Here is a 15059-nt window from a genome sequence, read left to right as displayed (position 1 = left end):
GAAAAGTAAGCTAATGAAAAGCTAATGAAGCTAATTAAGCTAATGAAAAGCTAAGTAAGCTAATGAAAAGCTAATGAAAAGCTAATTAAGCTAATGAAAAAGTAAGCTAATGAAAAGTAAGCTAATGAAAAGCTAATGAAGCTAATTAAGCTAATGAAAAGCTAATGAAAAGCTAATGAAAAGCTAAGTAAGCTAATGAAAAGCTAATGAAAAGCTAATTAAGCTAATGAAAAAGTAAGCTAATGAAAAGTAAGCTAACGAAAAGCTAATGAAACCAGCTAATGTAAAAATGAAGCCAATGAAGCAATGAAGTAAGTCCAGATTAGTATTTTGCTCATATGATTCTGGATGTATCAAATCCGAAATTTTAAATCCAAGTTTAGAATCTGGATATTCGATTCTCAATAGGGATTTTTGAATTATGATTGCAATAGTGCCAATTCAGACCTAACTGCACCCTGCAAACCGGAAGATTTGACGGCACCGACAGGTTTGTTTTGGGGTGTTCATGGTGTGTCTCGACTACTATGGTCATGGTCATGGTCATTTACACCAGGCAATTTTCTACATTTTTATTCCGTAGCGGCCGACTTGTACAACGGCCCACATTCTTGGCTTTTATAAGACACCGCTTACACGGATGAGATGGCACCTAGGTCCTAGGTAGGAATTCTGGAGCCGACCTCGGTCGGACTCGAACCCACAACCCATTGGTGTTGCAGCTGTGGATTATACCACTACGTTATCTCGCCACTACATACAGCGGTGATCTCTGACGAAGTTTTTCTGCCTACTCGGTGCTAAAGTGCCAGCATGCCTAACATGATAATGTGGCCGGTTATGTTCGCAAACTGAATTTGATAGCGTGAACGAACATGAACATTGAACATCAACGACGTTTCAAAGGGAGTTCATTTCTTGATGGTAATTAGTTAGGAAGGCAAGGAGGATTTGAAAACAGCATTGTCTCACAAGCTCCAGCATGCCTGCTATCAATCAACGCATCATACAAAACTGGATTAACCCGTTTCGGAACGCGATATGTCTGGTAAACCGAATTCGCGAGGATATTGGTTGCGGGCTTGACAGTAATTTTTATTTTACAAATAAACTTCACATCATGATCGACAGATTATAATTTAGATTATTGATCGTTTTCTTTAGAACTGAATCATTCTGCGCATAATTTCAAAATTGGGAAGACTTCTTTTTCGTTACCTTTGCGAAACCTAAATGACGTACTAGTGAGACATCGGCACCATTGTCATCCTGATAATGAGCAATGAGTAAACTAAAGTTGAAAACGTCCGGATATGTACTACTTTGTAATTGCATATATTTGCTGCGCTGAATTGGGATATTCACGTATCATTTCTGCTTTATAATATTTCACAGGGAGGGGCAAGGTATAGCCTATCGACTAGCGAGTCGTAACGCATTCACGCTCGTGATCTTTTATTATAATATCCGACAAGAATAATGCTTAACTAGCGCGGAATATACTTGACTAGTTCCGCTTTAGTTCGCTTGAATATAGCCTATTCACAGCTCCGCAGCTGCAAAACGAATTGGTTGGGGGTTCGAATCAGGCCCAAGTCGGTTCCAGTATTCCTACCCAAGTGTTTCTGGTTTAGGGTGTGGGCTTGTACTGCTCGTACGATCCGCGTAGACGGTGTCTTGCAAAGGCCCCGACCCATAATAGTCGGTGGATCAGGAACCGTAATAACGAATACCAGCCTGGTGTAAAATGACCAATGACCATCCTATAGTTGTAGAAACACCATTAATACCAACCTACTACGTTAGTGTGACCACTGATAAGTGTGACTAATTGTCTCTAACATTAATTTTGTAATTCACATATCGATACATTTGTACGTGTACTTGAGGTAGAGTTGCAACGTCACCACGTCACCACAGAGTTAACATGTGTTTATCAAAGAACCTGATTGTGACGTCCCCTCGCTTCAGAAATTGTGCAAAATTTGCAACTTTCCCCGCGCGGCAGCGCTCGTAGCAATCCCATTGGGGTCATCATTTGAGGTAGCGAAGGACAGTGGAAAGGATAGCAATTCTCATTGTTTTTTCCGCAACAACGTTGCGTTTTCGTCTTGGATTATGTCTCATCCTTGTACTGTTTGCGGACTTGATTGTTTAAAGTCCGACGAGTACGTCGAATGCTACGAATGCAACAGATACTCTCACTGTTCTTGTGCGAAGATCGGTAGCTTCAATGAGCGGAAAATCCAGATTTTCATATGTCGTTGTTGCATATTCTTCGAAGGTGAATTCAATTATGAGTGGGCATTGCAACATATTAGAGCAAATCCGGAACATTGTACAGCTATAAAACGGATTCTTCGTTTGTATAAAGTACTCGAGCCTGATCGGAGCATGCCAAATGAGGCAGCAGTAGTGGATGAGGTTTCACTTATGATTTTGAAGCAGTTTCATTATATCATCACAACGGATCACACGGCCTTGCGAGTTGATGGCGATGGGAATTGTTTTTACCGCGCAATGTCGCTTGCCTTATACGGCACTGCGAAACACCACTTGCGCTTGAGGCTTCTGACCGCGCTCGAAATTATTGAGCATCCGAAATATTATGACGAAGACGCAGAGGGATTTGTTGACCTTATAGCTGACGTTAGAATTGTGTCATCGCCTTATGCCAGTCTGGTACAAAAAGCAAGCATTCCGGGGCATTGGTCCGAGATGATGCATATTTACGCATTGAGTGCCGCCCTTGGCTCCGCGATTCGCTCATATTATCCGTCAACATTGGCAAATGAATACCTGACAGAACCGTTCACGCGCAAATGTTGCGGCCGGGGTGTGTCGAAATTTGCCATACCAGTTGCGACTCTGATGTGGACACAAACTACCGTGCCCACGACAAGCAATCCATTTCGACCGAATCACTTCGTGCCAATCATCAAAATCACCGATCTGATTTCAAGTGATCCAAATAGTTTATGCGAATCAAAACTGAAATCGGAGGATCAGAAAAGCGACATTGATAAGCCGAATGTACGCGAAAAAGACGACATTGACAAGCCGAATATACGCGAACAAGACGACTTCAAAACGTTTCATAAGAGCGAACTTGGCGATGTGAATGCTAATAAACAACAGCATTCGCTCCTAGAAAGCAGTATCCTAAGTGAAGATTCGCCTATTGACCAAATGAATGGGGAACAGATGAATTCTGAAATAGGAGAAGTTGCTGACGGAGACAAAACCAAATCAGTTCTACCTAACCTGAACAATGAGCTGAACAATGAAACGAAGCTGCCCTTTAACGAGTTTTTGAAAATTGAGGATGTGGTGAAAAAAATTATGGATTGTAAAAACGCCCTTTCGAAGATTCCTCCAGGACGGAAAGACAATTGTTACATTATCGTTGATTTTAAAACAAACATACTTCGAAAGGCTGCTAAAATTCATCGCATATTTTATGATGACATGGGAGCTTGGACGAAAACCAAGCAAACATATTCATATTACTTGAAGACCGAGGACCGACTCAGGTATGTATACAAGCCGCGGTGCCACAGGGGTGCTATTTGTACCCTAAAAATGAAGGAGTACTTGCCGTTATCACCGCAGCCTTCTCCAGGTGACGTACTCATGGTTGGGCGATACTACGCTAAATCAAAGAACAACCCTGGTTACGAAAAACGTATAAGCTGGATTGAAAGCGGACCATCGGATCCATGTAATGTGTGTATCGTGGAGTACAAGGGTATATCTGGGGACTGCAGTCCACACGGAAACAGCTCTGTGAACTTTCAAAATTACATCCGCACTCCGCCCAGCACTATTGAGAAGATAAAGGAAAAGGTTACATACGGGACAGGAAAGCGAGTTTACGTTGATCTTCAAAATGATTCCGAAAGTATTTCGCAAATGCCTCGGAATATAAGTCAGATCCACCACACTAAGCACCGGGAAAAAGTAAGCAAAGAAGGGCACAGTAGCCTGTCGCGAGACTGTTATGCAGACGAACTTTTGGATGTCATAAACATGATGCACACGGAAAAATTTGTGAGAAGAGTCATCCATTCTCCAGCAAAAGCATCCAGCATAATTGTATACACCGATGATCAAATAACAGATCTTAAAAAGATGTGTTGTACTGGAAAAACTGTACTTGGAATTGACAAGACATACAACCTAGGCAATGTGTACGCTACTGTAGCAGTTTTCAAAAACGTGAAGATGATTAGCACCAGAACGCAGGAAAATCCGATTTTCATTGGTCCCATATATCTCCACCATAGGTCAGATAGAGGGACATTTAACGACTTCTTCAGTCATCTTAGCTCCGTTATAGGAGGTACTTTCGATCACCTTGTCGTGGGGACAGACGACGAAATTGCACTACACTCAGCAATAGAAAATTCGTTCAAAAACTGCAAGCACGTTCTCTGTGTCAATCATTTAAAGACAAATTTGGTCGACAAACTTCAGCACGGCATCGGTGCAAGCAAGCATTTGAGAAAAAGTCTGGTGAATCAAGTCTTCAATCTGTTGGATAGCAAGGACGAAATTGAATTTAATCGAAGAGAAGAAGACCTACTCACTAGGTGCCATAGCATATGCCCAATGCTGGTCACATACTTACAAAATAGATTGCTACCGTTGTTGCGAAAAAAGGTCTGGCAAATGCGTAGCTTTATCGGCGCCGAGCACAAATGGTTCACCAATAACAACTGCGAGAGCATGAACCATGTTCTCAAGCGATTGACAGATTGGAAAAAGAAAAAGTTACCAGATCTAATTAATCTACTCAAATCAGCGATCACTTCACAATACTTGGATGTACGAAAGAGTATCACAGGCCGTGGTACTTTTACCCTTGCTGAGAATTGTAAAAAGTATTTGGTATCTCCTTGGGATTGGGACGACATGCCAAAAGACGAGCAAGACCGTTCATTTCAGCAGTTAATGAATTTTCCCGCCCCGACAGCCTGTAAGCTGCCTAAATCATTATCACTCTCCACTGATGGGCAATTGATGGCGCATAATCCTTCGAAACGAAGTGGCAGCAAGCCAGGAGGAACTAAATGCAAAAGAAAAGTTCGTTGAGCTGTAACTAAAGAAAATCAAGTTCATAAATGCACTGTACATTTGCAGCAATTGTGCCTATACTGCCAGCATGAACAATTGAACATATACAACATGTACAACATTTTCTGTCTGCAAGTACTGAAATCCCTGTCCATATTGGCGTATTTCCTTTCGTTGTCGTAATTTTCTGCAAGTGAATGCTCAGTTTCGTTTTATATGTTGCTATATTTTTCAATACAGTGTTACGCTTGCTCGTGTTTCAAAACTGAAAATTATCACCCAATGACATGAACAGCAAGGATGAGATGGCGTATTTCGGTTTCTCCCGAATGTGAGGTTGCCTCAACGAACCGGTGATCCGCTAAATGAGTTGACAGATTTTTTCACGACGGATTCCTTTTCTGTCGTTATCGTACCTTTTTAACCAGACTGGATATCGGCACTGATGTTACGCGCCTGCGGCTATGGGTTGTCGGGACAGCTATCGTTTGGTAGAGTACAGCGTGGTGTTCAATTAGCTTCCTTGTTACATTAGCTTCATTAGTTTTTCATTACCTTGTTTCATTAGATTTTGATTAGCTTACTTTTCATTACCTTAATTGCTTTTAATTAGCTTCATTAGCTTTTCATTAGCTTACTTTTCATTAGCTTACTTTTTCATTAGCGTAATTAGCTTTTCATTAGCTTAATTAGCTTAATTAGCTTTTCATTAGCTTACTTTTCATTAGCTTACTTTTTCATTAGCTTAATTAGCTTTTCATTAGCTTCATTTACTTCATTTACTTACTTTTCATTACCTTAATTGCTTTTAATTAGCTTCATTAGCTTTTCATTAGCTTACTTTTCATTAGCTTACTTTTTCATTAGCGTAATTAGCTTTTCATTAGCTTAATTAGCTTAATTAGCTTTTCATTAGCTTACTTTTCATTAGCTTACTTTTTCATTAGCTTAATTAGCTTTTCATTAGCTTAATTAGCTTCATTAGCTTTTCATTAGCTTACTTTTCATTAGCTTACTTTTTCATTAGCTTAATTAGCTTTTCATTAGCTTAATTAGCTTCATTAGCTTTTCATTAGCTTACTTTTCATTAGCCTACTTTTTCATTAGCTTAATTAGCTTTTCATTAGCTTACTTAGCTTTTCATTAGCTTAATTAGCTTCATTAGCTTTTCATTAGCTTACTTTTCATTAGCTTACTTTTTCATTAGCTTAATTAGCTTTCAATTAGCTTTTCATTAGCTTACTTAGCTTTTCATTAGCTTAATTAGCTTTTCATTAGCTTTTCATTAGCTTAATTAGCTTCATTAGCTTTTCATTAGCTTACTTTTCATTAGCTTACTTTTTCATTAGCTTAATTAGCTTTTCATTAGCTTTTCATTAGCTTACTTAGCTTTTCATTAGCTTAATTAGCCTTTCATTAGCTTAATTAGCTTTTCCTTAGCTTAATTAGCTGCATTAGCTTTTCATTAGCTTGCATGTACAAAATAAAGGCACCCCTCCTCGCCACCAAGAAAGAGTTGATTTATCAACAAGAATTATAGTGTCAATACGATTTTTCCACTGTCTAAGCATGTAAACCTCGATTGATCATATCGCATTGTCGAGACGACAGATTTGGCGGCAATGGGAGAGGCAGTTCGCACTTTCATTTGTCCACCGGCGAGTAGACTTCTATGAAAATACAGCAGCCAAGGCTGTCTTAACAAAAAGAATTCGTGTACCATCTAAAAATAGTACATTGAACGCTCTCGTGTTCGAAATTTCATACTGGTGACGTCATATTTTGTGATACGATTGTTGACATACGATGTTCTTTTCCAATTCTCTACTAGTTGCTGACTATTACCCCTGACGAGTGTACACTGAAAATATTCGGGATCATTTCAATATAGATATACTATCCAATTGTATAGTGAAGCTCTGTACCTCCGAGAAGCTTTTTAATCATATATACGTGAATTGTGATATAGAAATGGCATAATATTCTCTGTGGTCGCATAAAAGGTACATATTTGAACGTTCCACATCATCCAGACTGTTGTGACATCGTCACAAGCTATACTCGAATACTTGACTCGAACCTTAATACTCAATTCAGATTTGAACACTCAGGTCTCTATTCTGTCCTACTAGTGATGATGAGCATTAAGCATATACAAGGTGCTAGAAAATTAAATGCAAACAGATATTGAGAGCAAATCGTCGAAAAAATTTAACGTTTCTCATATCTGACATTGAATTCATGACTGTCGTAGAACAACATGTTGAACACCCCGGAGTTGAAATCGGGAGGTGGCTTTTCTGGGTCCGGCAGCACTTTCAGTTTCTGCACGATGCCGGTCAGGAAAATGAACAGCTCCATTCTGGCGAGCTGTTCGCCCAGGCAGTGACGGGGTCCGATGGAAAACGGAATCACGTGGTTCGATTTCACGAATTGCCCTTCGTTATCCAAGAATCTTTCGGGTCGAAATTCCTCCGGGTTGTCGAATAGGTCGGGGTCGTAATGCACGGCCCAAATGTTGCCATAAACCTGAAAAAGTGACAATTCATGTACATCGGGTGGTAGGGATGTGGGCTATGACCGTGGTCACTTTTAAAGAAATTCGGCGCTCCACCCTGTCGGGATCCCGATCTCAGACAAAAAATACCAATCTGGACCCAATCCTGTCTCAGAAAAACTAGCCAGATTCGTGTCCGGTTAAAATCCTTGTTAAGTCAACGTTGAGAAAATAGGCGGCCCAAGGGTCGTCGTTTATTCATGTTTCTGGTTGCAAATAACAATAGCAGCTGGAAGTCGAGTGCGACAACTTGAAAACAATCTGCTTTTCTAATTAAATTAAGATTAGAATATATTAACAAACTATAAAATACAATTATTGAATTCATAACTCATCAATTTCCGAACTAGTAAAAAATGTCTGAACATAAAGCTTAACCCGTTTCGCGCTATCAAGTTACCTGTATCATTATCAGGAAAACCAGAGATTGGTTAGAATTAAAATACCACCATAGAAACATTTCACAAAATAGATAACGGGTATTTTGCTTTACTTAGTCTATAGCCAACTAGATTTATCATGTCAAGTTATTATGTCAAGAAGGCGCGCGTACACCAAACGGCAGAATATAAACCCGGCTTACAGTCGTGTCTTTCGGAATGGTGTACCCTCTCAGAGTTGCGTCTTCGTTTGTCTTGTGGAACACCCCGAGAGGCAGCAGCGGTCGGTGCCTGAGAATCTCCTGGATGAACGCGCACGTGTACGGCATTTGATCGCGGTGCTTCATGGACGGGACACCGCTATCGCCTGAAACGTTTCGAATATCTCAAAAACAATCTTACTTCCAAGATTCGGTATGGAAAGGACGGAGAGGACGTAGTTTATTTTTGTCTTTTGATGTTTTTGCGGCATATACACCGACTCATGATACACATACACACGATCTGCGTATATGCATAACATGAGTGCATGATGTGCATATGGCGCTGGACAAGGAAGTGCATATATAGCCTTTACGGCTTTCTAAGTCATACACCACCCCTCCATCCTACCTAACTGAAAAAATAGGCCCAGCAAGTGCCTTTTATCTGTTTGAACAAACATGCTTGGAGAGAGAAAAAAGAGTACACGATTGAATAGTATATTCATATTGAACTGAACCCGAATATTTTCGGCTGACACTCGTCAGGGGTAATCGTCAACAACTAGTAGAGCATTGGAAAGAACATTTGAACAGCTTCTTGGAGGTACAGAGCAATATACAATTAAATAGTATACGATGTTCATTTGAATTCTCTACTAGTTGCTGACGATTACCCCTGACGAGTGTCAGCCGAAAATATTCGGGTTCATTCCGCTATGAATATGCTATTTAATTGTATATTGAACTGTACCTCCGAGAAGCCTTTCAATCATATATATGTGAATTGTGGTATAGAAATGGCATTATATTCTTTGTGCTCGCATAAAAGGTACATATTTGAACGTACACTAACACCAGTCACAGATCATAATCAGAAGTATGCACATATCATCACAGAGGTAGGCTATTATCTATAGATGTCACCATCGTGCAAGTATTTGAATCAATTGAAGATAGTGTAATAAGCGTGACTGCATTTCACGATATTACAACATCAGAGCGACATCAGATAAATCACGAACAAACCAGTTTTTAAGCAAACAGAGGCAGATTCTCGAGTGTTTGTACTGTCCTAAGCTTTTCTATTGTTAGCTCCAGTGCAAACAAATATGCATGAATTAAACTACCATTACCGCCTCTATTCCTGAATTAATTTACTTTTCATGTTAGTAATCATGTGCTATTGCCATGCAATCAGTCACATATGAATCAAATTACCGATAGCATCTTCTATTTCCGAATGGATTTTCTCTTGACATTCAGGATATTGCAGGAACGCCAACATCGACCACACCAACGTGCTTGAGGTAGTGGCAGTACCGGCTTCGAACAGGTCTCTGATGTATTGCAACAGGTACTCATCCTTAAATATAGATAATACAGAGATCATGTAACATATGGGAAGACTCTGCTAAAAGCAGTACCACTATTGCCACAGCAAGACAAAATATTGTTTGTACGAAAAATAAGTTGTGTAAAAGACTCGAGTCAATTTTGACACTAAATTTCTGATAGGAGTAAGCGCACTCATATTTGAGGTTAATAAGTCAAAAACACGAAGTCAAAAAGTGAGCTGAGCTCTTCCTTCATATAACATCCACAAAAGTAAATTTGTAAGGATTAACCAAAATGTTATTACAGTAAAACGTTGAACAGCTTCTTGGAGCTCGAAAACTTCAATATACAATAGATTAAGTAAAATGTTGGTAATTGCCATCTCTCAATTTATTGTTTGTTCAAGTCATTGCAACACTATCTGTGTCACCTATTTCAGTGGAGCTCAACGCATGGGTCGTGACCCAAACTTGGGTAGCCCTATTCCTTTTTGGGGTCACTTTTTCAAGCATATTGTATTCGAGGCGAAAAAAAAACAATAACTAAATAAGGAACACGAAGAGACCGCAAAACTTGACAATATATAGGCCTACACCATGGCACACATCCCACAAACGTTATTACCTAACAATTTGATCAGTGAAAATATTACGACTCTTCATTCGAGTCGATAGATTTTACCGATCTGATTAATTTATTTAAATTTGGTGCCTTAAAAACATGTAAGAAACCACTGGCCTGTTTAGGACAATCCTAAATAAGAGCTAGGTTGGTGGAAGTAGCACGTGTTCTAACTCTTGTCATAGCAGTAATATCTACAAGAAAGATTATCCCGGTTAGATTATCAATTATCGCGGCAGCAACATAGCTTCTTGACACATACAATAAGCTCACAAGTTTCCTGAGCTACCATGCTTTTTTCACGTAATTAAACCGCTTCCAGTTGACGAAGTGCTTGGCGGGAGCGCATGTCACTTGACGACAACGAAAAAAAAAAACTATACTGCTGAGAATCGCTCAGAAATCATCTGACGAATAGGTCTAGGTGTACTCACCGAGAATCCCGCTTCGTCTTGATTATCACGCTTCATCTCCTTCAAGAAAGCATCGATGAAGTCACGAATGTCATTCTCGTTGAACGATGACTTGTGCTCCTCCTTGATTTTTTCGAATATTGCTGAAAATAAAGTAAGGAAAATGCTGACTTTGACTCGAACTTGACTCGAGTTGAAATTATAAAATTAAAATTGACTCGTGACTAGGAACTTGCCGCTTGGCTACAACCCTGTCTTGCACCTCTACCTATAAACAAAATATATTCAGTCAATATTCAAAATATATGGCATCTAGCTCAAAGGCGCATTTCCAAAATTTCTGAGCATTTATTAGAACAGCTATTGCTATGCTTGGGCATAAGATCAACTGGAAAGGCTTAATCTGGACACCTTCAAATTATAAGAAATATATGAATATTCCCATTCTAGCAGTGTCAGATTATATTTCTGCAACTCCCCACTACATTATCAGTACCACAATGCTCTAACGCCATGAAAATTACCAATATTATTTACCTCTAATAGCCGATATTATTACAAAATTTACAGGCACAATAAGAAAATCAATTCCTCAACTCGACAAGTCTCGAAACTGTTATTAAGCATCCTATATTAGTAGCTTGAAAATATGGCTGGCGGTACTGAGCTTGAGTATTGCTTTCACAACTACATTCATTGCAGTAAAGAAGTTATTAACTTGAAGACTTTTCGTGTGTCCATTATCAAGAGTTAACGGCACAATAACAAGCATACAGAAAAAGATTCAAACAAAACCAAATTGGCAAAGTATGACGGAATAATACAATGATAAATGATGAACGCTAGGCAAAGTCAGCTGTCCCGGTAGTCATAACAAAAAGACGAGAGAAAATCAAATTACACAATACACGGAAGACAACACACAGACAAATAGCGTGCAGCACCGGCTTTTTTTAAGCTTACAAAAATCTGTACAATAACAATAATGGAAATCATCTTGCTTACCGAGAAATTTACGAACTTCAACCATGGCGTACTTCATCGCCTTTTTGAAGATTGGCAAATGCCTTAAAAACGGGGCCATAGTAACCAAACCAAGTAGTTTCGTCTCCCAAGTTTCCTTAGTGCTGCGAAAAGCAAAACGATTGAGCACCAGAAAAATAATCTACAAAATAATGAGTGGAAGTGTGTAATAAAAAAAGGGTATCAATTTGCAGCAAGTCGGGATTGTACATGTACACAAGTCACTAGTAAATTTGACTTTTATAGTTCTGACTCGAGTCAAGTCCGAGTCCAAGTCATAGTCTTAAGACTCGAACTCGCCTGAGTCCAAGACATAGTGTTGACTGTTTAGCATCCGGCTCAAGTCAGGTTTAACCCAGTTCTGTAAAACTCATGATCAAGTCATAATATAGGCCTACTAATTTTTCTCACTCTAAACACGTTTATTCAAACAGATAAAAGAAAGTTTCTGGGCCTGTTTTTCAATTAGCGATCCTGATATACGAGACTTGAATATGTCCTATAGAATGTGTCGAGTCATGTCAAAAGGAAGGTCAATAGCATTGTTAGTTGAATATAGATCAACAGAGGACTGATACAAGCAAATATCTACAATCAGAAGCTCCCGAGAGATAGGCTACAAGTGTTTATTGCAGGGGTTGTGGGTTGCATTCAAAGTCTTACGTAAAAATTTACTTACAATTCAATCAGGAAACTTTGTAATTCAACAAACTTCTTGTCATCATACTCATAGCGTGAACCGAACACAACCCGGCAAATGATGTTTGAAACCGCGTAGCTCATTTTCGTCTGAAAATTGCAAGGAAATGTTGGAGCTATCATGAGAGCATGAACAGCTACCCTACCTTTAGATCGGTTACGGTACCGGAAGAAATTAATTCTTCTATCAAATATGGCGTCTCTTCAATGATATTATCCTCCATACCGCGCTTTCCAACACCGAAACTGGTACATGAAATATAATTTTGATAATTGTATAGAATATAGATCAATATCATGCATATTTGAAAAGAAACTGATGATTTTGATGAAGGATTGCTTATATTTCACACAAGACAATAAACTTACCCTCTTAACGTAGTCAGCCCAAATTTGCGCAAATTCTTCCAAGTTTCACCATAGTCCGTCATAACAATGCCTTTACCTCCAGTCAACGCATCGAAAATTTCGTTGCTTGGTCGGCCAGAAAATGCGTGACCTTTTTTTACGAAGGCCTGCGATTACATAATTGATTGTATAGCATTTCGGATCATGTTTGCAACACAATGCACTACTGTAATTAGGCTTAGCAAGAGTATTCTTAGATATTAGCGAGCTACTATTGCATCCATTGTCAGTCATAAACCGTACTAATATATCGTTATTGTTATCAAGTTAACATTCAAACATTTTGAATTATGCTGTGAGGGGTTAAATTGGGTTGCCGGAGAACCCGGACCTTGGAGAACCCGGCCTTACAAACTCGGCCCCGGAGAACCCGGCCCGCGATGAACTACGATTAGCTACCTTTCGGTTATTGCTATGGCAAGATGCGAACATCACATTAATTACGTCAGGTTACTGGCGACTTTTATATCCAGCAAAACTCAAATTGAGACGGAGAGCAATTATTGGTAAATGGACGAGTGCACATCAGTATAGTACAGTAGGTGTAGGCTAAAATCCGCAATACATACCTCATTAATCACATCGAAGCCATTAAGAATAACCCAATCTTCCGGACCGATTTTTACCGACATCACGTCGCCATATTTACCCTTCAAGTTAAAGAACTTCTCGCCAAGATTGCCGGTCGCAAATGGCACGTAGCCGACGACAGGGAAACCAGATGGGCCAGGGGGAAAATTAGCTCTTTGCCTCGACTTCATGAAATAGTAAAGCACAAAGAAGAGGGCCGCTCCCAATAAAACCGTGGAGCAGTCTAATGATATATCGAACATTATCTTATTCGGTGTCCTGCTTTCGTTCTTGCTTAAAATATATGCAAAATGAAATGCAAACTAGGGGGACAGGAACAGCACGTCTTATTTATAGACAGATTCGAGATCTTGTTGGATTTTACGGTTGGGTTGGTAAAAATAAAAACAACAGTGCACTTTTCACCACTACGTGACAGTCGAGTGATGTATCAGCAAATATTCAGCTTGATAAAAATTAATTACGTTCGTATCCACGCCCCAATTGTGCACGAGTTTCATAGATTAAGCATAATGGTCATATTTTACTGATATAATCCTATCGGAATCTTTGCTACGAATGTATTTTCTCGGTATGTTTACAAACAATAATGGCATGAGAAATTTTGTCTCAGAGGATATTACACAATCGCGCGTCAAGATTTGAAACGTAATTCTTTAGAACGCAATACTTGGCGATGTGGAGTATTATTTTGATATTCGTTCGTGAGCTCAAATTTTGTTTCAACATTATCAGAAATCGGAAATATCTACTAATACGCATTGGTACATTCACCGGACGAATCTATTTCTGCAATTATCACATCATAGCAATTTACAGCGTAGCTACGCTGTAAATTGCTATGATCACATGACACTACGGTGCCCCTGCCCATTTTATTCGACATATTCTTACTATTTTACATAACTTGGTGATCGCTTTTAAATTATAGAAACTTATCCAATATCGTGTATTCCCACCACAACCGACATTAACGTTGGCGTGAGACCGACCAGGGCCGCCTATGGCATAGGTTGATATAGCCTACCCTACTTCTGGGGGGTTATCGCCCTAAGCCCCCTTACGGCTGTACGTTTTGGCCACTACTCATCAGGGAGATTTGTAGTAGCCTACTGTTCGGTGTATCAGTTTATATCGCGAAGCACGAAAAATTTCTTAAATTCGTGATTGAATCGTTCAATATGATCGTATGATCATATGCATTGGATATATATCACTATCAATATTTCTTCTCTCTGCTCACGAAATCAGATTATCCTGTAGAGCTAATGGAGGAGTCTTGAGAAATGTAGGGCCCGTAAATAATAATTAGGCGTATCTTCAGATGGGCCCGTTGCTATAATGCCTTCGTTCGGCTACTTGATTTTTCTCGTGATTTTTTTCTGCTATGCCAAAAGATATTGAAATCGCCCAAGCGTAGCCTTCTTAACTAAAAGACGCATACGATTTCAAATTGGTATTTCTTCACTGGCAAATAATTATTCCTTGTGGGATGGCAGTTTTTCTTGTGGTCTCCAGCCGTACCAGGAAAAGTACTGATCCGGCTCCGACTAAAAATGAAAAAGTCCGACCGGGTATCCAATCCGACTCCGGTTCATGATCCACCCTACACGGTATGGTGGTTCCGTGAATTTGTAAATATGGATCGTTATGTTCGCACTGGCTTGGCGGTTACTTGCGACCTTGCGTGTAAGTTGGTTGGTAGTTATTTAGTTATAAAAGTCATGCTTAGCAATAAAGTTTCTAGCCGGAT

General features: G+C 39.5%; 2 protein-coding genes across 2 annotated transcripts in view; one reads left to right on the top strand and one right to left on the bottom strand.

Annotated features, from left to right (window-relative positions):
• Nucleotides 1–2: 2 nt before the first annotated feature.
• The window catches only part of LOC145438734 (uncharacterized), a 215383-nt gene continuing 200326 nt past the window's right edge, over nucleotides 3–15059 (top strand). The window contains exon 1 of the mRNA XM_080316086.1: nucleotides 3–5237. Coding sequence (XP_080172212.1) covers nucleotides 2119–5094 — 2976 coding nt within the window. The 5' untranslated portion in view covers nucleotides 3–2118 and the 3' untranslated portion in view covers nucleotides 5095–5237. The remainder of the gene's footprint in view (nucleotides 5238–15059) is intronic.
• Nucleotides 6936–13666, bottom strand: LOC145438738 (cytochrome P450 2H2-like). Its single transcript, XM_080316091.1, has 9 exons — nucleotides 13285–13666; nucleotides 12677–12822; nucleotides 12454–12553; nucleotides 12288–12397; nucleotides 11591–11712; nucleotides 10607–10728; nucleotides 9435–9579; nucleotides 8217–8380; nucleotides 6936–7605 (listed from the first exon to the last, which is right to left on the bottom strand). The coding sequence occupies exons 1-9, from the start codon at nucleotides 13546–13548 to the stop codon at nucleotides 7288–7290; spliced, it is 1491 nt and encodes a 496-aa protein (XP_080172217.1). The 5' UTR covers nucleotides 13549–13666; the 3' UTR covers nucleotides 6936–7287.

Source organism: Botryllus schlosseri, chromosome 5 (genome assembly GCF_051294905.1).
Source record: "Botryllus schlosseri isolate E-star chromosome 5, Bs_hap1, whole genome shotgun sequence".
In the NCBI taxonomy this organism is placed as follows: Eukaryota; Metazoa; Chordata; class Ascidiacea; order Stolidobranchia; family Styelidae; genus Botryllus; species Botryllus schlosseri.
The sequence above is the reverse complement of the archived record's forward strand: the minus strand, read 5'-3'. Positions and strand labels throughout refer to the sequence as shown.